This window comes from Acartia tonsa, chromosome 5, assembly GCF_053477335.1.
Source record: "Acartia tonsa isolate MP-2025a chromosome 5, ASM5347733v1, whole genome shotgun sequence".
In the NCBI taxonomy this organism is placed as follows: domain Eukaryota; kingdom Metazoa; phylum Arthropoda; class Copepoda; order Calanoida; family Acartiidae; genus Acartia; species Acartia tonsa.
In genome coordinates this window covers 37324541-37347443 of record NC_137264.1, presented here as the reverse complement: position 1 = coordinate 37347443, position 22903 = coordinate 37324541, and the positions used below count along the sequence as shown (strand labels likewise).

Here is a 22903-nt window from a genome sequence, read left to right as displayed (position 1 = left end):
TTTTAAGTGGTGGGATTATTTGATTATGGGCCTCCTAGTCCTTATCCCTTCTTCCCCATCCCTATTTCCCATTTATATCCCCCCCTCTTCCCCCCCCCCATCTCTTCTCCCCCATCCCTTCTCCCCACCCTGCAATGACCGAAGGGAAGGGAGCTAGAAAGCATCTTCGAAAAAATAGTACAGAAGATAAATTAACCTTTCCCTCCCCCCTCCACCACAAAACATTTTTAATGGGTGGAAGGGGATGTTATAAAATCTCAGCAGGAAGGATGAATAACCCCATTAAAAAAATTGGGGGGGGGGGGGATAAAAACACTCATTTTGGAAATAATTTACCAAAAATTAACCTAATATGAAAAAATGATATTTAATATTTCTTTATTGTTTGACAACAAGGATGACAACATCTTTAAGTAGCAAAGCACAAAAAATCATTAATAAGAATACAGACAAGTAGATTTAAAGAGCATCTGTTGAAATAAATATATATTTTAGGTAGAAAAAGTCACAAATCCTTTTTCCTGTATGTTGTGTGATGAAAGTCAAAGTAAATTACATACTGGATGCTCGAAACAGCAAAAAATTTTATTTTTTTAATATTATAATCCACAAAAAAATTATCGTACCATAAAAACCAAAGATATAATGAACTGTGTAAAGAATTTTAAAAAATTACTTGTCCTTTCATTGTGATAAAAAGCAGAAACCATTTGAAAGGGCGCGAAGCGCAAATTTTTTCTTCAAATATGCAGGGAGGGAGGGGTTTTTGGGCTATTTATTACACTAGTCCCCAATATTTCATAGCAGAAACCATTTGGAAGGGCGCAAAGCGCAAATTTTTTTCTTCAAATATGCAGGAAGGGAGGGGTTTTTGGGCTATTTATTACACTAGTCCCCAATATTTCATAGCAGAAACCATTTGGAAGGGCGCAAAGCGCAAATTTTTTTCTTCAAATATGCAGGAAGGGAGGGGTTTTTGGGCTATTTATTACACTAGTCCCCAATATTTCATAGCAGAAACCATTTGGAAGGGCGCGAAGCGCAAATTTTTTTCTTCAAATATGCAGGGAGGGAGGGGTTTTTGGGCTATTTATTACACTAGTCCCCAATATTTCATATAAAATTTTCTTATTCGTTGGCTCAACAACTTTGGGGACTTTAATGGAATTTTGATTGGTTGGCTAATTAAGTCGAATTTCCATACATTTCATTCACTAATTGTAATCTATATAATGGGTAATTTTGTGTATCATTATTGGGGATGTACAAAATTTCTTTGGTAAAAAGTTTATATTATACAAAATAAAATACTTCCTATAACCTGGTTTGTTATGTTCAGTGAAAAAAGATTATAACCTAATTTCTACACTAATTAAAAAATTTGGTAAGGTTAAATGAATAGTAACTGTCTGTTTGGCGCGAAGCGCAAAAATTTTTTTTTTGGAGTATTTCTTGATCTTTTTTTGGAAACTGGGATAGTTTTGCTTTTTGTAGGGTAGGGGGCAAAAAGGGGCATTTTTGTTGACCAGGGGGGGGCAAAATGGGGCATTTTTTAACATTTAGGGGGGGGGGGGGGGGGCAGGGGGGGGCGGTTGCTAGGGGGGGGCAGGGGGGGGCGTTTTGGTCGCTAGGGGGGGGCGATTGCCCCAAATGCCCCCTTCGGTTCGCACGCCACTGATGCTCTTTTTCAAACATAGACCCCGTTTTACGAATCACGGTAAAATATATCAAATCTACTATTTGTTCAAAAATTACGAATGGAATGTGGATATAATGTTCCTTGTTTTTTTTTTTGTTTTTTTTCAAGTATAGAGGATGTTCCGTATTTGACGTTGAATTATTATTTGAATCGAAGGTTATTAAGTAGTTTTATAAATGGAACATTTGTTAACAAAGAAGTTGTATCAACTTTTTTGCTTTTTATTTAAGATAGCTAGCCGGTTCTTTCAGTAAGTAGTAGATGTAAAATTTTTCATAGAATTCAGATATGCAATCGGTTTTTTTTGTAGACCTCTTATTTTTTAAGTAATATAAGTTTTAAAAAAAAATAATTAAGTCGGTTTTAAGGTACTAAAACGCAACAAAATAAAAGAAGAAAATGGCCAGTATGAACAAAAATAGTAAGATCTTTAATTTGACACCTTACTTTTACAATTCTGTTGAGTAATTATTGAAAAAATCTATTTTTTTAACCTCGGTTTAATAAAAACTTTAGACCTAAATATTTTCTCAAACAGACATAAAAAACATGGGTTCATATATACCTTTAGAATCAGAAAAATATTACGAATCTATTCTAAGCAAAATTGAAAAAGTTTTATAAAACTATAATAAAAAAAATAAGTTTATTTTAAGAATCATAATTTTCGGCTTTAAAGGGTTAGCTTGAACCAAACCTGAACAAAACCTAAACAAAATACAATGCAATGTAGCAGATATTTTTTAAACACAAGAAACAATAATGTATTTTTAACTGCATTGTTTTGAAGTTTATAAACAGACTGATGCATATTTGTTCATAATTTTTCATTCTTTACATGTTCTTTAATATCACTATATTTATTGTAGTATCTATTGTATATATTGTATGAACGTTCTCCTTTTTTTCTGGCCCTTCTATCTATAGGTTAATTTTATAGGTTAAGCTTCCCGATTCGTCAATTTTTGCGATTTGTGGTTGGCTAGTTTAGTAGTTACAATTCTTAAAATAAACTTTTTATTTTTTCTATTTTTTATTACAATTTTTTTAAACTTTTTCAATTTTGCTTAGAATGAATTCATATTATTTTTCTCATTCTAATGGTATATATAACCCATATTTTTTATGTCTGTATGAGAAAATATTTAGGTTTAATGTTTTGATTAAACCGAGGTTAAAAAAATAGATTTTTTCAACAATTACTCAACAGAATTGTAAAAGTAAGGTGTCAAATTAAAGATCTTACTATTTTTTGTTCATACTGGCTATTTTCTTCTTTTATTTTGTTGCGTTTTAGTACCTTAAAATCGACTTAATTATTTTTTTTAAAAACTTAAATTACTTTAAGAATAAGAGGTCTACAAAAAAACCGATTGCATATCTGAATTCTATGAAAAATTTTACATCTACTACTTACTGAAAGAACTGGCTAGCTATCTTAAATAAAAAGCAAAAAAGTTGATACAACTTCTTTGGAAAGTGGTTGTTCACTTAATTAAAGAAATTACTTCAGTATGCTAAGTAATTCTCTAATTTTAGACCAGAATTATACAGCGTAGACTGCTCGCACGCGAACACTGGACTGTTCTGTGGTATTGTTGTCCTTGTTGTAACTATCATCAGCTTAATCATTTTCTTCGTATTCATTTCTAACGAGGATAGCCATACCAGAGATGTCGCCGTAAAGGTCAGTTTTTCTCCTTGTGCAATTTTCCCTGCCATTAACTTCAATGCAGCTAAAAATTATGATTGTAAAGAACGTGTCCCAACTTTTGTAATTGTTTTAAACCCATTCGTGACAAGCTCCCAAAGTTCAAAGTTTTGATTCACCGCAACAAAATAGATGTTTTCAATAATTACTCAACAGAATTCAAAAAGTAAGGTGTCAAATTAAAGATCTTATCTGACTATTTTTGTTTATAATGGCAATTTTCTTCTTCTATTGTTGCGTTTTAGTACCTTAAGACTAACTTAATTTTTTTAAAACTTAAATTACTTCAAAAACAAGAGGTCTACAAAAAAAAACGTTTGCATATCTAAATTCTATGGACCATTTTACATCTACTACTTACTAAAAGCACCGACTAGCTATTTTTAAAACATCACAAAAGTTAGGACACGTTTTTTAAAGGTATTATGAGAGAATTAAGGATAACAATTAGCATAAATAGTGAAGCAAAAAAATCATGAAACGGTCAAATTGAGTTATAGAGCATTCGATACCTCTAACAAACAAATAGTTTTTTTTAGAAGTTTGAGTGATGGACCGACGGACAAAATTTAATTATGTACTGGATGCTGATTAAAACTGGTAATCATCGCCAAAAAATCCACATTTGTCGCCATACCATTAGAAACAGACGGACGGACAGAAGTATGGAGTAGCTTTGATAGTAAAAATAAGGATTATAAGGATAATAAGGATTTATGCGGATTTGAACATTTTTTAAGGTTGCCTCGGTATCTGAGCTGACCCTGTACAGCCTGACAACGGTGGCTGTTCTCCTGGGCATCTGGCAGATGAGGAAGTAAGTACATTTGCCAGTTTACCTCAAAGTGCCTTAATGAGCAGAAACCAACCCCCATACGTGCACCCACTATATTTTGAAAATTTAAATAAAGTAAGAAGAGGGGGGGGGTAGATATTTGTTTGTTTAGGTTAGGTTAGTTTATATTGGGTGCTAAGTAAGATTAATGGCCCCCCGCAGGGTAAGGTAAAATTATTGTCTCCCAACCCGTCCCCACCTCACCTATTTAAAGTTTATAAAGAGGGGCGAAAGCCACGCTTCTCAATAATATATTAAATCTGTACGTCTGTATATCTGGGACTCCGTTGAATCACTGAGACATTATTTGAGAATTAATGTGTTATTCATTTTAACTATTACAACTGTTGTAAATTGTAATTGCAATTTTTCTTTATATAAGAAGTTTTTTATAGTGCCTAAAGAGGTTAAGGAAGGTGGAGGTAATGTTTTGGATTTTGGGGAATTTCAAAGGTATTTCATAAATTATCAGGGCGGAGGTAGGCGGTTAAATTTAATGTACTTTAAATTGTGTGGGTGGGGAATATCCCCCTCAGGGGCGTCCAAGCATTTTTATTTTTTTTTTTTTTTGGGGGGGGGTCAAAAAATTTAAGGAGGGGGGGGGTAATTTGTGTTAAGCGGGGGGGGGGGGGGAAATGCTTCGCGCGCGGCAAGTTTTCTTTACCCCCCCAAAAAAGTTACCTCCCCTGAAATCTGTTTGGGGAAGGGGGGGCAATGGTAAATACCACCCCCATAAACTGTTAAAGGGGGCAATTACCGCCCCTAAAAAAATTTACCTCCGGAGTATTTACCCCCCCCCCCTCCCCAAAAAAATTGTTTCGGGGGGGGGGGGGGGAAGGTTAATAACCCACTCCTTAATGCTTGGTGATTTTTTTGGAGATTTTTCATGTCGGGGGTGTTATTTACCCCCCCCCCCCCCCCAAATAAAAAAAATCCCAAGGTAGGGATAATTTTTATATGTGGGGATGAGGGGCTTAAAATAAAAAAAACCGTTTAGGTAGGGTAAATAACCACTTTACCCCCTTGGACGTCTTTGACCCCCCTTCCCTTATGATTGTTTATTTAGTCAACATAACTATTCTGACTTAAAAAGTAGGTGATTCGATTGGGTTATCGAAAACTCACATTTTATAGAACACAATACGCGAGTTAAAAAGTGCATTTTATAAATTTAATCAAAAATTTAAACAAAAAACACTTATACTAAAATGACCTCATTAATTTTTTAATATCAGATATGTAACTAAGGTTATTAGATAAATATATTGTTATTAATTAAAAGTTTACAAAATATACAGGAGCACAGCTTAAAAATCGATTTAGCTTTCCTTTTTCATCCACGCAAGGATAACAACTCACTGTGCACGCCACTGTTAGTAATTGTAGGGTTTTATTGTACAAAAAATATTTACAGTAGGCTCTTTGTTACACTTGTCCCCAAAGTTTTATAATTCATTGGTTTGATTAACAACTTTGGGGACTTCAGTGAATTTTGATTGGTTGATGAATTCAGTTAAGTGTTCAAATGTATCAACCACTATAGAAGGGGTAATTTTGTGTGTCATTATTTTGATGTACATTAATTTATCGGCCATTGTCTTATCCCTTTAGATCCTTGACTTCTATCCCCCCTGGAAAATCCACATGAGCTCTACAGTAAGAAAAGTCAATTTTCATTAAAATCAATAAAAATTTTGGAATTATAGTGCAGAAGTTACCTTTTATAATACAAATAAGTATTTTAATTGCCATTTATCTTAAAAGTGTATTTTCTCAATATGAAACGCCTAAAAACATCGGGTTTTTAAAACTAATAATTTTTGTAATAAGTTGTACTAAAACAGTAGCTTTAGGTCTTATTAAAATACAAATAACGAAAAACTGTGATAAATCTACGTTTAAAGACATAAAACAGGAAAAAGTATTTAAATAAAGTTCATGTCTCAACAGACATTGTCGCCAATAAAGAAAGAAATATTTAGATAAAAAAAATTAATGTAACTATATTGTTTATAAATGAACCAGGAATAAAGGCTAAGGTAAATCTTAAATATTTTCACTTTAATAATTTTGCAGTATGAATTAGCTTTCCTTAAAGATTGTAATATTACAGAAATATATTTTAATCCTTTTTTCTTCATACATTTATCCCTGGTGATTTATATTTTATATCATTGTTTTTAAAATTTAGCAGACGAAAGCTGGTATAAGACATTCTTAATTGGGGAAGATAAGATGAAAGAAAAGTGTGATTTAATATCAATTTAATTTAATACAAAAATTTTTTATTATGAATTATTATCTAACTGTCTTTAATAAAGTTTCTGCAATATCATTCCAAGGAATAAAAATGCAACGCGTTACCGACCGCCCGACATATAAAATGGGACAAACAATGTACAGGGTTTTTTTTTAATAGGACATAAGTATTGCTTAATATAACCCACTTTCCATTGACAGAAATTTATAATTTATATCTTAATTTCGTTATTGGTTTGGGACATTTTGTATAAGAAAAAAATACTTGGCGATTTTCAACGAATTATGCCTTAAAAACCGGTTTTTCCAAACCGGTCTTTATGGCATAATTTGTTGAAATTTTTTCTTATTCAAAATGTCCCAACCCAATGAAGAAATTAAGATATAAATTATTAATTTCTGTCAATGGCAAGTGGGTTATATTAAGCAATATTTTTGTCCTATGAAAACAAATAGCCTGTTTTTAAAAAAAAATTATTAATGTTTTATATTTTGTTTAGACTATTCTATGATGTATCAAGAAAAATGGAGCTTGATAATCTTTTGCTTGGTAAGTTAATAATCATAGAATCGTAGCTACTTAATCCTTAGGGTATGTCCGTACTTTAGCTGCCTAAAAAACAGAACTCATCCCTTTTATTGTTATAAAAATTTAAGATAGGAGAGGCATAGATTTTTAGTTTTTAGGTTATTTTTACAATGTTTACTACGCTAATTTTGGACCTTATTATTTTTGTTTTAGTACTAATTTATTATCTTAATGAAGTTAATCAAGAAAATTCATTAGAAAATGTAAAAACACAATTTTACTAATGGATAAGAAAAGTTATTTTATTGCGTTTTTTACCAAGACTATATCCTATTATATAAAGTATATCCAAAGACACAATGTTTCGCCCTTTTAGGGCTCATCGTATGGCTCAAAAGTAGTAAGATTTATTTGTGTTTAGTGAAGAATCTCGCTAACCACTGAACCGATATGGTTCTCCTTTACAGTAAAGCTTCTTTAATAATCTTGTCAAAAAAGTTTTAAAACAGCTCGTTTTAAATAGACGTACGAACTATCTTGTAAGGATTATAGAATTGGTATGCTTTTTGAATCATACCTTGCTATTAAGGGAATACAAAGTTTCAGTATCAATTTATGGTTCATTGTTTTATCTATTACGATCCCCAGAACAGTTCTATATCCCCCTCCTCTCTGGTTAACAATAGAATAATTCTAAATTGATTTGTTTAGTGATTGCTCAGACAGGTGTGTTCATCTACGCAACTTTCTCCATAATTGGAACTTTTTTCCAGGTAATATCAAACATTTTTAACAGCGTGGCCACTCTAAAGTTCCATGTCTGATACTAGCGGTTGCGCCTCTTTCATTTAGGATTAAGGTAAAATGATGGACAAGAAAGTAGTCTTAAATTTAAAAATAACAATTCCTGGGACCTATGTAAAGCTTTCCTTAAAGTTTAGCAGTTTTTGAAACATTAATTATATGATAACATATTTGTGGATATTACTCTGGCTGTTGAGCTACTCTTTCTTCGTTTGCGGGGCCTTCTAAACCAGCTGAGCTTCCATATATCCAATATAACCTAACCTAACCTGTCCTACAAACAAACACGAAAAACTACGCCCCTTCTATTTTCAATTTATTTTAAATGAATGGGGGGGGGGGGGTTCTGTAGAAAAGAATTTAATTTTCACGTCTGATATAATGTAACTACTCTAAAGAAGGTGTATCAACTATTTTTTTTATAGCTAGCCGGTTCTTTTAGTAAGTAGTAGATGTAAAATTTTTCATAGAATTCAGATATGCAATCGGTTTTTTTGTAGACCTCTTATTTTTTAAGTAATTTAAGTTTAAAAAAAAAAAAAATTAAGTCGATTTTAAGGTACTAAAATGCAACAAAAAAAGAAAGAAAATGGTCATTATGAACAAAAATAGTAAGATCTTTAATTTGACACCTTACTTTTTCAATTCTGTCAGGTAATTATTGAAAAAATCGATTTTTTTAAACCCACGAGAATAAAAACTTTGAACTTAATTTTATTATTTCACAAATAAAAAAATATGGGTTCATATATACCATTAGAATCAGAAAAATATTACGAATCCATTGTAAGCAAAATTGAAAAAAAAAGTTTACAATATAGTATATAAACTACAATAAAAGGAATTATATGAAAATATCATATTATGTTGTACAGGCAACGTCTTAATTCTTCAATTGAGTATAAAAATGGGAAGGGGGTAAAGAGGGGGTAAAGAGGGGGTAAAAAAGGGAAAACAATAGTGTTGTCTGAACAAAAAAAATAATTGGCCATTTCTGTAATTTTTTAATTTTTTAATTTTTTTCAATTTTGCTTACAATGGATTCGTAATATTTTTCTGATTCTAATGGTATATATGAACCCATGTTTTTTATGTCTGTTTGAGAAAATATTTAGGTCTAAAGTTTTTATTATACCGAGGTTAAAAAAATAGATTTTTTCAATAATTACTCAACAGAATTTTAAAAGTAAGGTGTCAAATTAAAGATCTTACTATTTTTGTTCTTACTGACCATTTTCTTCTTTTATTTTGTTGCGTTTTAGTACCTTAAAACCGACTTAATTATTTTTTTAAAAAACTTAAATTACTTAAAAAATAAGAGGTCTACAAAAAAACCGATTGCATATTTGAATTCTATGAAAAATTTTACATCTACTACTTACTAAAAGAACCGGCTAGCTATAAAAAAAAAAGTTGATACAACTTCTTTTGGATGTTTTCATACATGTTTATTTACTACTCATTAATATGGTTCTTCAGGAAAATAAATAATAAGCTCTATATGCAAATTAAAGTTGATTGACAAATTAATTATATAAAAATACGTAAAAAATATTGTTTTTAGTTTCTTGAAAATATGGAAATATTTATATGTACTTTTTAGTAGGAGGTTTTAGTGCTCGAAAGACACAATAAAGAGAAGGCATATTATTTTTGATAAAATATTTTCCAGCTTGAAGAACATCTGATTGCTTTCTTGGCATCCTTTGTAACAATGATCCAAACTCCTCTACAAACAGTTTTCATTCTTGATGCTTCATGCAGGTAATAATCATAATTGTTTTTATATAAAGTTCAGTAAGAAGCAGAGAGAAGGACTGTAAAATACGCTAGTACCTACAATTATATATCAACATTATTTTATTGGTAGGCTCAAAACTCTGGGTTCTTCGTATTGTATTTTGTTTATTTGTTGTAAAACTAGTAGATTCTAAACTTTTTAACGTATAATTTTAATTTATTGAAGGGGTAATTTAGTTTGTCATAATTGGGGATGTACATCAATTTATCGACCATTGTCGTATCCATTAAGATCATTAAAAGTTTGAACACAACTAATTTGAAACTAACTAATACCAATCCAGTACCCAAGGTTTTACAGCCAACAAATAAGATTACTCGGTTTTAAAACTTTAGGTACCAGTGTAATTTACAGTCAAATGTCCCCCCCTCCCTGTTGTATTGTACATTTATATTCATGATTAATTTAATTAAAGAAAATTTTTAATTCTTTCACCTTTGTCTGAGGAATTTGCCAAAAAATAATTAGTGGCAAAATACAGGGAGTAAGGGAGGGGGACAATAGGCAATTAATTCAATTTAAGAGTTTTCAAAGAAAGGCCATGAAATCCAGATTAATCAAAAAAAATTTTTTAACCAGCCATATCATAACAATCCGTCTTCCGTCTGCTATAGGTATTCAAAACTAATACAGCGAGTAGCGGCATTTTCATGTGCTAGTTACCAAACTCTGACAGAAACTGCTAAATTCTTGCACATTCCCTTTACGCTAGTAACCTATGTCTGAGACTCCTAAAAATATATTCGATCCATTGTCCCCTCCCTTACTCCCTGGATACTAGGATAGAACAATTGAAAATCACCTAGCAAATCCAGAATTTAGTAGCATTTAATTTCTACAAGGTTTCAGTCAAATATACCAAAACTTTTTATTTTGAAGGTTAGCAACTAAGCCAACGTAAATGTCAGTCCGACTCCGATTAGTCTTAAAATCGGGGCTTGGCAGCCACGCGTAAGCCGGATGTAAGATTCAAAGAAATGAACATTTTACAATTTTGAAACCAGTAAAAGTCTAAGCATGACCCAAACTTGAAGAATCCGTCTTTGCAAAAAAGTTCAATTCATCTAAACATTCTTAAATTTGAGGCTTAGCTGTTGCCGACGTGCAGTTGCCGAACCCTGCTTAAAATGGCATAATATTGTTACCTAGTCATTGCCAATTTTATTCGCCTTATATTAGGTATTGATAGAAGCAATTGACATTCTACTTTTATGTTTTTCAATAATAAAAACTAATTTAAATTTGTGAAAATGGAAATGTTATTCCTATATCCAGTAAAATATTTTTTGTAAGATTATTCAATTTTCATATTTAGAATGAATGCACTGTGGGCTACAATTGAATCAAGACAAAAGTAAGTGCCGAGCCCTGGGACCTATGTAGGGTGAAAATAGACATAAATCCTTGATGATTCCAGGTGGAGACAAAATATTCTAGCGGGGTCTTTTGGTTTTTTTTCAATTTAAAGTTCTGAAAAAAAATTGAAAAAAAATATGAAAATCTTTAATAAAAAACAAACAAAAAATAATTTGTAATATTTTTTTTTTACTAAAAGATACAAACAACTTATATAAATACTATAAGCTTTAAAAAAATCACAATTTTCAAATTTAGACTTTCAATATAAAGATTTGTAGAAAAAACCTAACAACAAATTCTAACATATTTCTGATCAACATAGCAATAAAACGTCTTTTGCAAAATCTTTATCATCAAAAATAAATAGCACTTACTAAAGAATTTTTTTCATTTAAACTTATACTTTTCACATTAATTAACTTTAAAGATTGATTTTTTCTAAAAGAAAGGTTGCGTGATTTTTTATTCATAATTAATTGCCTAATTTTGAGATTCAGATAAAAAACCTTACTGCTTTATATCATTGGATACTCTACTAGCAGCGGCTACGCCTCTATAGGCATATAGGGACCCTTAGGTTGGGGGGGGGGGGGGGAAGACGAACCCCCCTTACAATTACAGTTTTTTTAATGAAAAAGTTAAAAACATTTATTTTGGAGAGTTAATTCTCTTGGGATAGTGATGGTACCCTTCCCCAAAATAGTTATAAACCTTACCAGGACATAAGAAGCTACTATGTAAAGGAGAACCATATTGGTTCAGTGGTTAGTGAGATCCCTTGGTGCACAAAGACTCACATAGAACATGTTACTTTATTATAAAGATACATATATACACAGAAACTCTACAATCAGAGTATGTCTGTTTGTTCATCTGTCTGTATAAAAACATTACAGAATATATTTATTTGGTACTAGCGGCTACGCCCCTGGAGGCCTTTAGGGGCACTTGAGAGGGGAAGAAGTGGTTGAATTCTACAACTAGATTTTTATTTTAGACTTAAAAAGAAAAAAAAAATTTTTGTGTGTGAAATGGGGTCCTTTTCCTTTTTTTTGATTTCTCCTAGGATGGTGGAGGTACCCTCCCAAAATAAGTTATAAACCTTCTAAGAACCAATGAGAAGCTACATAGAAAAAAAAGAACCATTGATCATTGTTAATTACTATTCAGGGATCTAAAGGGATAAGACAATGACCGCTAAATTGATTGACATTCCCAAATATGATACATGGATAACCCTTCTGTATGTTTCAGTTAATGGTTGAAATGTTGGGCACTTAATTTAATAATCCAACCAAACAAAAATCGCAACAGGTCCCCTAAGTAGTTAAGCCAACGAATAACAAATTCCTATATTAAACTATGGGGACTAGTCTAATAAACAGCCCATTGTCCCATCTCGCTCTGATTAATATATTTTTGTATCTGTATGTTACACCTGCTAATTTCTTTATTTGTATTCTTTTAAACTTAAGAGCTTCACTAATTATGGATGTTGTCTTTTTCCCTTGTTAAATCCAATTACCTAATACTGGATATTCTTTGAGGTTGATAATTACAATTATATTTTATTAAATGGAAAAAGAACAATTTAATTATAATTCAAGATAAAAATTATTTTATCACTAGCGGTTTTGCCCCTAGAGGCATCTAGGGGCCCTTGACAAGTGGGGGGAAGTTGACCCCTCCCCTACTTTCAGTTTTAGTATGTAAAAGAAAAAGTTTTTTTTAAATGTTGGGTAGGAACTAATTTTTTCTAAACTCAAAACTTCTCAGGTCCATGATAAACTTGAACCATGAAGAACTATATCAGTTAAGCGGTTACAAAGAATCTTCGGTACCGACAGACACCCTCACACACACACACAGACAAACAGACAGACACAGAAACTGTTACTTTTATATAAGGATTAAAAGACACTAAACTACTCCTTAATATGTTGATCCAATTATCAGTCTAAAAGATAGGTCAATAAAGAAGAACCAAATTGGTCCAGCGGTTAGCAAGAACTTTAGGCACAGACAGAAAAAACACACGGACATCCTATCTTTTTTATACAGGGATATAACTTTTAAACGATAGGAAAATTTTTTTTTTCCAGATGATATTTCTCTCCCTGCTTTAAAGCACTATTTATGATACAAAATAGATTGATGTCTGTTTGTCCATCTTTCTGATGCTTAAGAACTGATATGGTTCTTTTTTTACTTTACTATGTAGCTTCTCCTGGGTCCTTGGAAGGTTTATAACTTCTTTTGAGAAAGAGAAGAGAAATCGCCCCTTAAAAAAGGACCACAACACACAAAAAAAACTTTTTCTTTTTAAGCCTAAAATAAAAATATAGTTGTTGAATTCAACCCCTTCTTCACCTCTTAAGTGCCCCTAAAGGCCTCTAAGGGCGTAGCCGCTATAGCAAAATAAATATGTTTTGTATTGTTTTTTATACAGACGGATTAACAAACAGACATACTCTGATTGTAGAGTTTCTGTGTATATATGTATCTTTATAATAAAGTAACATGTTCTATGTGAGTCTTTGTGAACTATGGTTCTCCTTTACATGGTAGCTTTTCATATGTCCTGGTAAGGTTTATAACTATTTTAGGAAAGGGTACCACCACTATCCCAAGAGAATTAACTCTCCAAAATAAATGTTTTTGACTTATTCATTAAAAAAAACTGTAATTGTAAGGGGGGTTCGACTTCCCCCCCCAACCCAAGGGCCTCATATGCCTCTAGAGGCGTAGCCGCTGCTAGTAGAGTATCCAGTAATATAAAGTAGTAAAGTTTTTTATCTGAATCTCAAAATTAGGCAATTAATTATGAATAAAAAAATCACGCAACCTTTCTTTTAGAAAAAATCAATCTTTAAAGTTAATTAATGTGAAAAGTATAAGTTTAAATGAAAAAAAGTCTTTAGTAAGTGCTATTTATTTTTGATTATAAAGATTTTGCAAAAGACGTTTTATTGCTATGTTGATCAGAAATATGTTAGAATTTGTTGTTAGGTTTTTTCTACAAATCTTTATATTGAAAGTCTAAATTTGAAAATTGTGATTTTTTTAAAGCTTATAGTATTTAAATAAGTTGTTTGTATCTTTTGGTAAAAAAAAATATTGAAAATTATTTTTTGTTTGTTTTTTATTAAAGATTTTCATATTTTTTTTCAATTTTTTTTCAGAACTTTAAATTGAAAAAAAACCAAAAGACCCCGCTAAAATATTTTGTCTCCACCTGGAATCATCAAGGATTTATGTCTATTTTCACCCTACATAGGTCCCAGGGCTCGGCACTTACTTTTGTCTTGATTCAATTGTACACTGTTAAAAATAATTTTTTTTTTTAGCATCAGATGATACTCTATATTCTTCACATTAATGTATAGTATCAATCCGTACGTAGTAGGAAAAAAACCTCATTACGATAAAAGGAAGTTTTCAATGCTGTATTTAAGTATTGGGTAATGTTCTGTGAAGTAACACGTAGTACTAAATAATGTATTTGTCTGTATAGTATTGTCTAATACGCTCTTGGGAATATAATTCTATACGGTAAAAGTAATTTTTCATTGCCCTCCTTCGCAATTGTTGTTACCCTCTATCATAATTTTTGATACTTTGTAGGGAATGAAACTGTTTTACTTTGTATGAAAGATCAGTTTATAATATATGATTATTATATGTACATATACATTTTGTTATATCAACAAACATACCAAGCAGAGCAATAAAACATTAATTTAAATGTAAATTTAGTAAAAAAATTACTTTAAAGATGTTTAGGACTAAACATTATCCTTAAAAATAAAAACTATGGTCAGTCGTAATTACAAAAAACAAAACTATAAATCTGAGCATAAACAGTAACATTTCATCTTTGTCTAAAACGACCAAGCAGTAACACTTCCATGAGAGGTGTGCACGAATGATGCCTGTTTCAATTATTCTTTACAGTACAGATTCGTACCCTAGAACGAATGAATAGTTACTAATTTAACAAACCATTCTCTTGCGTATTGTCTGATACACTACAGCGTATGAAATAGTACTATATCAAGAAACATTTCTACAGCGTATTTTCCGATACCCTACAACGTATAAAATATTACTATTTTTATAAACTTTTCTACAGCGTATTCTATAGTACCCAAGAGCGTATCAATCGATACTAAAAAAAATGTATGGGTTCTGTATAGTAATAATTATTGTGTTATATAGTATTACATAGTGTTATATATTAATTATATAGTTGTAGGGTACTTACGGGTCCAATACTCTCCAGAGTATCACTTGATACTAAATAAAAAAATTATTTTTAACAGTGTAGCCCACAGTGAATGATATTCATAAAAAAATTTATTACGTAAAAATATTACAGTTGGGAATGTTAAATCAAATATAAAAGTAGTAATGGTTATTTATCTCATCGTATCATAGACAGCCTTCCGCGGATATTAAAATAAAAAATTGAAAGATTTAAGCCATTTTTTTGCAGCCCCGAGGGACCGAAGGTCCGTTATAACAAAACTGGTATTATTCTATGATTTTTATTTAATTTTTTTTGGTAAATTACTAATTTTTCAGTATGGATGTGAACTGGTTCTAATTTAGCGGATATTAATCTAAGCCATACTGGAAAATAATAACTATTTCTTATTATTAATTTTTCTTCTGACTGATATAGACATCCGAGAACCTTAAAATGTAATTTAGTATTCCAAAAAAGTGCTTTGAGATAGGCATAATACTTAGTATTTTGATTTGGTATAGGATATATTTTGCATGCCTTTAATGAATGCATCAAGAAAATATGATGACCTTTAGAAGTTTAGATACATTTAAACTTTGTTTCGTGGTCCCGACTACTGTGCACAACAATGTTACACTTTATGAAAAATAAAAATCTGAATATATTTTTTTTTATTATGCACTTATGCATAAAAAATTGTTCATATAATTTTAACATATTTTAATCTTTCTACTGCAAGTTAAAACTAGTGGCATGCATAGGGTTTTGCTGGGAGGAGGAGGAGGGGGGCAGTAGACTTTCCCAATTTCATTTTATTTAAAATAAGAAATTAAAAGATTAAAACCAATTTTGTTAGCCCAAAAGATTAATGTTCGTGTAAAAATGTCTGTAATACGATGCTTTACATGGTTTTTCAGTATGGCCGAGAACCCTATTTAACCAGCTGATATTAATCGGTTTGGAAGCCACACTTTAGCATCTGATTTAAATTTTAAATGATTTTAAATTAATATAGAAATCAAAATTTTGTGATTTTGCTACCATAGCGGAATAAGCGATGTTTGATTTTTTAGATTTGCTTATACAAGTCAGCAAGTTAGAAACAAGCCTGGCAGAGAAGTTGTTACATTTCTTTTAGGTAAAGTAGTTTTAAATTCATTTTTTAATGACTACAGCTGATTCACATTTAGTCTTTAGGGACTTTGCTCCCACTGTAGGCTAGAATTGAATCAAGACAAAAGTAAGTGCCGAGCCCTGAGACCTTTGTATGGTGAAAATAGACATAAAACCATGATGATTCCAGGTAAAACCAAAATATTCACGAAAATTCAGCCTAAAATAAATCATATATTGAGAGGTTTTAAGAAGGACTTCATAAAAGCAAAGTTTTTCAAAATTTAAAATAAATAATATTTGCTTTTCTTGTCATGATTAAGCGGCAACTCCTAGGGGGTGAAAATTGTACTTGAAATTTTCAAATCTAATTTTCTCAAAAAGCCCCCGCTGAAATATTTTGGGTTTACCTGGAATCATCATGGTTTTATGTCTATTTTCACCATACATAGGTCTCAGGGCTCGGCACTTACTTTTGTCTTGATTCAATTATTGCCCACAGTGCTCCTATTGGTGGGAATTAACAACATAAAAAATAAAACAACAATTTATCAGTTCTCTTTAAAGGGCCAAGTCGTGCACAAAGACCCCCCCCCCGGCCCCCCCCCTAATTTTAAAATAAAGTTAGATAATGTGGGGTAACTATTCGTTTGTTTATGTTTGCCTTAAGGTCAGGTTAGTTTAGGTTATATTTGGTGCAAGGTAGCCTGCAGTGGTTAGGCATAAAGAAAAACAAACACTTATCTTTATTTTTAATTATTTAGATAAATAAGGGGCGGGTTAGAGGTTCTGTGCTCGTAAAGTGTTTTGAGGGAAAGTGCCAAAAATACTAAAAAAATTGTACAGGACGAGTAGGATGATTCTCTAAAAAATATAACAAAGTTCATAAATTTTGATGAGCTAAACCTCCTACTTAGCACTTAATTTTTTTTATTTTGAAACTTGAAATACGTCAATTTTGTTGAACTTAGTTAAACTTAGATTTTTTCAAGATTTGTTTGTTTTCCAGACCGAAATTAATGGCCTAAAAAAATAAATAAAAAATCTATTTAATTAATTAAAATGCTAGGTGCTTCTCCTAATAGTGCTTATCAAGCACCCACCCCTGATATTTTGAAATAAACTGAAAATAAGAGGGGTTATTTTTTCTAACCAATACAGAGAGCCTTAGAAGGCCTACAACAGCGGTCCTACCCAGTTCCCAATATGACCTAACCTAACCTGACCAATTTATTTATCACAAAATTATCAATTCTTGTCATTTTTTATTGAGATAAATTGGAATTATTATGAATAGAGAACCATTTATTTTTTTTAAGTAGTGCATTTACTCTAAAACTACTCCCCATCGCAACCACCTTGCGCAAACTTTCTATTGGGTCATTGAAAATCAACCAATGGTATCGCTCAAAGACGTCCAAGGGGGGGGGGGTAAAGTGGGGATTACCCCCCCCCCCATTTAAAATTTACCCCTACCCTGGGGGTGCCTATGGGCACCCCCCAACCATTTAGGAGGGGGTATTTACCCCCCCCCCAAAAAAAAAAACTATTTGGGGGGGGGGGTGTTGGATATTAAAATATCTTTTTAACTAACAGTATCGTTCTATTTAGTAAAATATAAGTTGCTGTGCTACTAATGGATTGGATAGAATTGTCCTCGTTAATGAATAGACAATGACATTAAAAAAATCTTGTTTGAAGCAGTTTTATCAGGCAGTAAGGGAGGGGACAATGGGCAATTAATTCAATTTTAGAGTTTTCGCTGAAAGGCCATGAAATCCAGATTTATCCAGAAAATTTGAAGAAAATTGTAAACGGTGTGTGTTAATAAAAGAAGGTGTCTTAACTTTTATTTTTATAGCTAGTCGGTGCTTTTAGTAAGTAGTAGATGTAAATTTTCCATAGAATTCAGATATGCAATCGTTTTTTTTAAGTAATTAAAGTTTTTTTTTGAAAATTAAGTAGGTTTTAAGGTACTAAAACGCAACAAAAAAAAAGAAGAAAATTGCCATTATGAACAAAAATAGTAAGATCTTTAATTTGACACTTTACTTTTTTAATTCTGCTGAGTGATTATTGAAAAATCTATTTTTTTGAACCAACGAGAATAAAAACTTTCAACTTAAATATATCATCACAGAGGCATAAGAAATAGGTGTTATATATACTTTTAGAATGAATAAAATATTACAAATCCATTCTAAGCAAAATTGAAATAAAGAGTAAAGAGGGGGTAAAGTAAGTGTTGCCTGTACAAAATAATATGTTAGGCCATTTTTTTTATTTTTTTTTTTACTTTTTTCTATTTTGCTTACAATGGATTCGTAATATTTTTCTGATTCTAAAAGTATATATGTACCCATGTTTTTTATGCCTATTTTAGGATATATTTATGTTGAAAGTTTTGATTAAACTGAGGTTTAAAAAAATCGATTTTTCAATAATTACCTGACAGAATATAAAAAGTAAGGTGTCAAATTAAAGATCTTACTATTTTTGTTCGTAATGGCCATTTTCTTCCCTTTTTTTATTGCGTTTTAGTACCTTAAAACCAACTTAATTTTTTTTTACAAAACTTAAATTACTTAAAAAATAAGATGTCTACTTGCTATAAAAATAAAAGTTAAGACACCTTCTTTAGAAAACTATAGAATAAGAAAAAAGTTCCAAGAAAAAAAGCATTAATTTGAAAATTAGATTACCAGTACATCAGACTGACGTAACCATTCTGTAATTAATTACTAGAAATTAATTACCCGAACTGGAATTTTCCTAGATTTTAAATGCCACTATACACAAGAATTAAATTTAAGGGTTCTTAGATTATTTATTACACAAATATCACAATAAAGTTTTTATCTATGAAATGATATTTTTGGAGAGAAAAAAATGTTAAAAACCAGCCATCTCATAACAATTTTTTCTGTCAGCTATATTCAAAACGAACTTAGCGAGTTAGTGGCAATGATGCGCTATTACCCAAAGTCAGTCAGAACCTGCTAAATTCTTGCACATTTCCTTTAAGCCAGTACCCAAAGTCTGAGACTCCTAAAAATGAAATATTCGATTGTCCCCTCCCCTACTCCCTGAGTTTTATTCATCACTTATTTTAGATTTATTTTTAATATTCATTCAGTTTTAAAAACAAACAAAAGCACTTTAAAAGTTTAAAGATAAAAATATTACTAAATTAAATGATAAATATTAGTATTCACCTTTTCAGATTAGAGGTTACAGGGATAGGGAATTAGAAAATAAATGCATATTCATTAATAAAAAAAAATCCGTTAGAATTGGAATCTATTTATCTTAAGTGGAGGACATTTGACATTTTAACTTCAATATAATTATTTGGTTCATGGAAAGAAAACGAAGTTTTGGATTTCGTCGCATTATCACAGCGGGAGGCCCTAACCCTGCGGGGCAATCATAACACTTACCTAACCTAAAATAAATAACCTCCAAAATCTACTGTGGAAATGCGATGAAACCTGCACCTTCGTTTTCTTTCCGTGATCCAATCTATAATACAAAGTAGAACGATGTCTCTGACCGTCCGTCTGTCTGTCCCTTAAGGTCTCGGTAACCACTGAACCGATCGGATTCTACTCTTCAGGGTATATCCCTATTGGTCCTGTGGTGGTTTTAAGCTATTGTCTTGCGGGTTGGGACACCTCCAACCCCAAAAAAACAAAAATATTCCCCCCCCCCCATTTTTTTTTTCTTTTCTTGCGGAGGCATTTTCTTGTGGGGAAGTTAGTTTTTTTTGTAGAAGATTTCCTTGGTCCTTTTTCGAATTTCGCCTTAATTTTTTTTATATCAAACCAAAGTCCCTAGAGGCTAGGGGCGAAGCCGCTAGTTATTCTATAACCTAAGAAAAGTTGCATGATAATTCTTATTTCTATAAAATCTTTAATCTTTTACATATGTTTCCTCAAAAATTTGTGAACCACTTCCACTTGTAGGAAAGTTAACCATTAATCAACATAAGTTGTGTAAGGGGGGAATTGAAACTTCACTAATGTTTCTTGTAAGTCTCTTCCTCAATAGTTTCAACCCCAAGTTAAGGGTGCCATATTATCACCTCCCACATAAACACAAAATAGAAAGCTCTTTATAGTGTCTATAAAAATGGGGATAAATTTTTGGCCGAATAATCCCGAACATTGTCATTTTATAATAATGGACTATTATGATGTGACGTCATTCATACATTAAATCCATTCCCTTTTTCATAGACACTTTACAGCATCACAAAATAAATTTTTAAATTTCTTACACCTGCCCCCCCCCCCCCTCCCTCCAAATAAAAAGCTTGAACGTCCTTTACTGAGTCCTTTATTTAGTTTGTAATCTTGCCATGTGGATGTTAAATACTCTGGAAACGAACAGAACTGACTCACATCCAATCCAGGTAGACATGACACTTATTTCATTATTTATGTATGACGTCATAAAGATAGGTCGAAATAAATCTCTTTTTTAGGGGTTTCCTTTCCAACTTTTCCTTTCAACCTTCCTTTTTAGACGCATTTTTATGACGTCCCACATGAAACTTTCCGTATCTCCCAGATTTGATATAGCCTTTGCTTTTTGAAATAGCACGGCTCGAATGGCAACGAAGGGTAAAAACTTGTGCGAGTTTCCACTCATATATAATGCAGGTTTAGATTAAATGAGATTTGGGGTTCTGAATTAGAATTTTTGCCTCAAGTCGCCATTTTGTGTTGGACTTTAACATCATATGCATAATTTATATAGTTTGTGTCTGTTTGACTTGCACAAAACATTGAATACAATATTTTTCTATGAATATATTGAATTTTATTAAATGCCCTTTTCTGTAAAAAAAAAAATTAAGTAAATATACCCGTAACCGCTTGGGTCTTTGAAAATCAACGGTAATATTAACACAGCCAAGTAGCAGAGAACAATTTGCTAGCAGACGAAAAATAGTCATTAGAAAAGGGAGGAGGTAGTTATCTGTATATACATCTATACCATAAATCTGATCGCTGAATACAGAAAGACATCCTCTTATTTCTATGTAAGAATTATTTATTTTTAAAATATTTTAGGCGGAATTTTATGGAAGTTCCTGGGCTTGGCCGATGATAACTCATATCTCTATGCCTCTTGCTATTTTCTACAGGTATTATTACCGACCAGAGGATTAATTAACTTCAATCTTTTTATTATTACTAGCGGATTCGACCTTAGCAAATAGGGTATCTGCATTCAAAGTGGTAGGGAATGGCAGAAAAAAGCCATTTCAAGACTTAAACTAAAAAATTAAATAGGGTAAAACTTTGTGAAGCTTGCCTCAAAGAGAAAATTCAATAGCTTCGGTAGTTATCGAAATCTTAAGTTACAGACAAAAATACTATGCGATTTGAACGCAGCTAGTCTTTTATTATAGTGTGTACGTTCGTTTAAGAGTGATATAAATTTCTTGGGTAAAAGTACAAAAACAAAAATCCAACATAGCTTTAATACTTTTTAAAAATTTACTTTTTCATTTTATATCTATTTTTTAAACATTACATTATAAACATATATACTATATATCGCATTGTAATATGGACAGTTTTACGCGGATGATATAATAAAAGTTAATTCCAGTATTGTGGGACCGGGCCTTTTACGATTTTAATTTTATTTTTGATGTCTATAATACGATACAATATATTTCAGTATGGCTGGTGTTTCTCCAGCTGAAATTAACCGGATAGAAAGCCATATTAAAAATATAATTATATTTTTCAGGTTTCACTCAACAGTGTGTCTGTTTGAAATCTGGAAGAAATCGTTTAAATACAAGCCACAAGCCACGCCCACAGCTATTTAATAATATAATATAATAATATATTATAAAATAATATATTACATATAATTATACAAAGTAATTGTGCCAAAAAGTTATATTTTTGTACAGGATGATCGAAAAATTTTCTGAAGCAACTAGAAGTGATTGTCCCAAAAAAGATTTTTTTGTTTTAAAATAAGTAAAATTTATACATTTATTTATATTTTTAAAATCTAAAAAAAGATTAAAAGTTTATATTATCATTGATTTTGGACTAAAATAATTTATTTTTATAAAGTACAATAGAATTGTGCTTAAAAATGTAAAAAAAATAATATATATTAAGTAAAAAATAATGACTAAATCTATTAATTATCTTCCATTTCTTTATATCCGTGTATTTTCTGTTATATTTTTCAGGGATCGGAAGCCTCACGTAAGCCGCGTGTAAGCCTCAGTGAAATCGTGATTTTATCACTATAAAATTCAGCTGGATGTATAAAACGGCTCTTTAGCAGACAATCCTTCTTTCTTAAATTTTTTTTTTCTGCTCACAAGCAGGTTTAAAACTGAGGCTTATGCGCGGCTTACGTGAGGCTTCCGATCCCTGATATTTTTCATATTATATATAAATAATATAAATATATAAACCCCGACCTTTGCCAAACCTAATGTATTTTTTATTTGATTTGTTTGTAACTAAAAAGATCTTTATTGTATTAATATAGTAATTAAATT

General features: G+C 31.2%; 1 protein-coding gene across 6 annotated transcripts in view; it reads left to right on the top strand.

The window, feature by feature from the left end:
• LOC145320005 (proton channel OtopLc-like) overlaps positions 1 to 22564 on the top strand; it is a 118792-nt gene extending 96228 nt beyond the window's left edge. For 2 of the 6 annotated variants that reach the window (XM_080162438.1, XM_080162436.1), the window contains exons 27-35: positions 3239 to 3386; positions 4151 to 4227; positions 7005 to 7054; positions 7745 to 7806; positions 9510 to 9601; positions 16320 to 16384; positions 20706 to 20773; positions 21438 to 21511; positions 22126 to 22563. In XM_080162438.1, the coding sequence (XP_080018564.1) occupies positions 3239 to 3386; positions 4151 to 4227; positions 7005 to 7054; positions 7745 to 7806; positions 9510 to 9601; positions 16320 to 16384; positions 20706 to 20773; positions 21438 to 21511; positions 22126 to 22207 (718 nt within the window). In that variant the 3' untranslated portion in view covers positions 22208 to 22563. Of the gene's footprint in view, positions 1 to 3238; positions 3387 to 4150; positions 4228 to 7004; positions 7055 to 7744; positions 7807 to 9504; positions 9602 to 16319; positions 16385 to 20705; positions 20774 to 21437; positions 21512 to 22125 lie in introns of those variants that run through there. The other 4 variants (XM_080162437.1, XM_080162439.1, XM_080162441.1 and 1 more) reach the window with 4 other exon arrangements.
• The last annotated feature ends 339 nt before the right edge of the window (positions 22565 to 22903 follow it).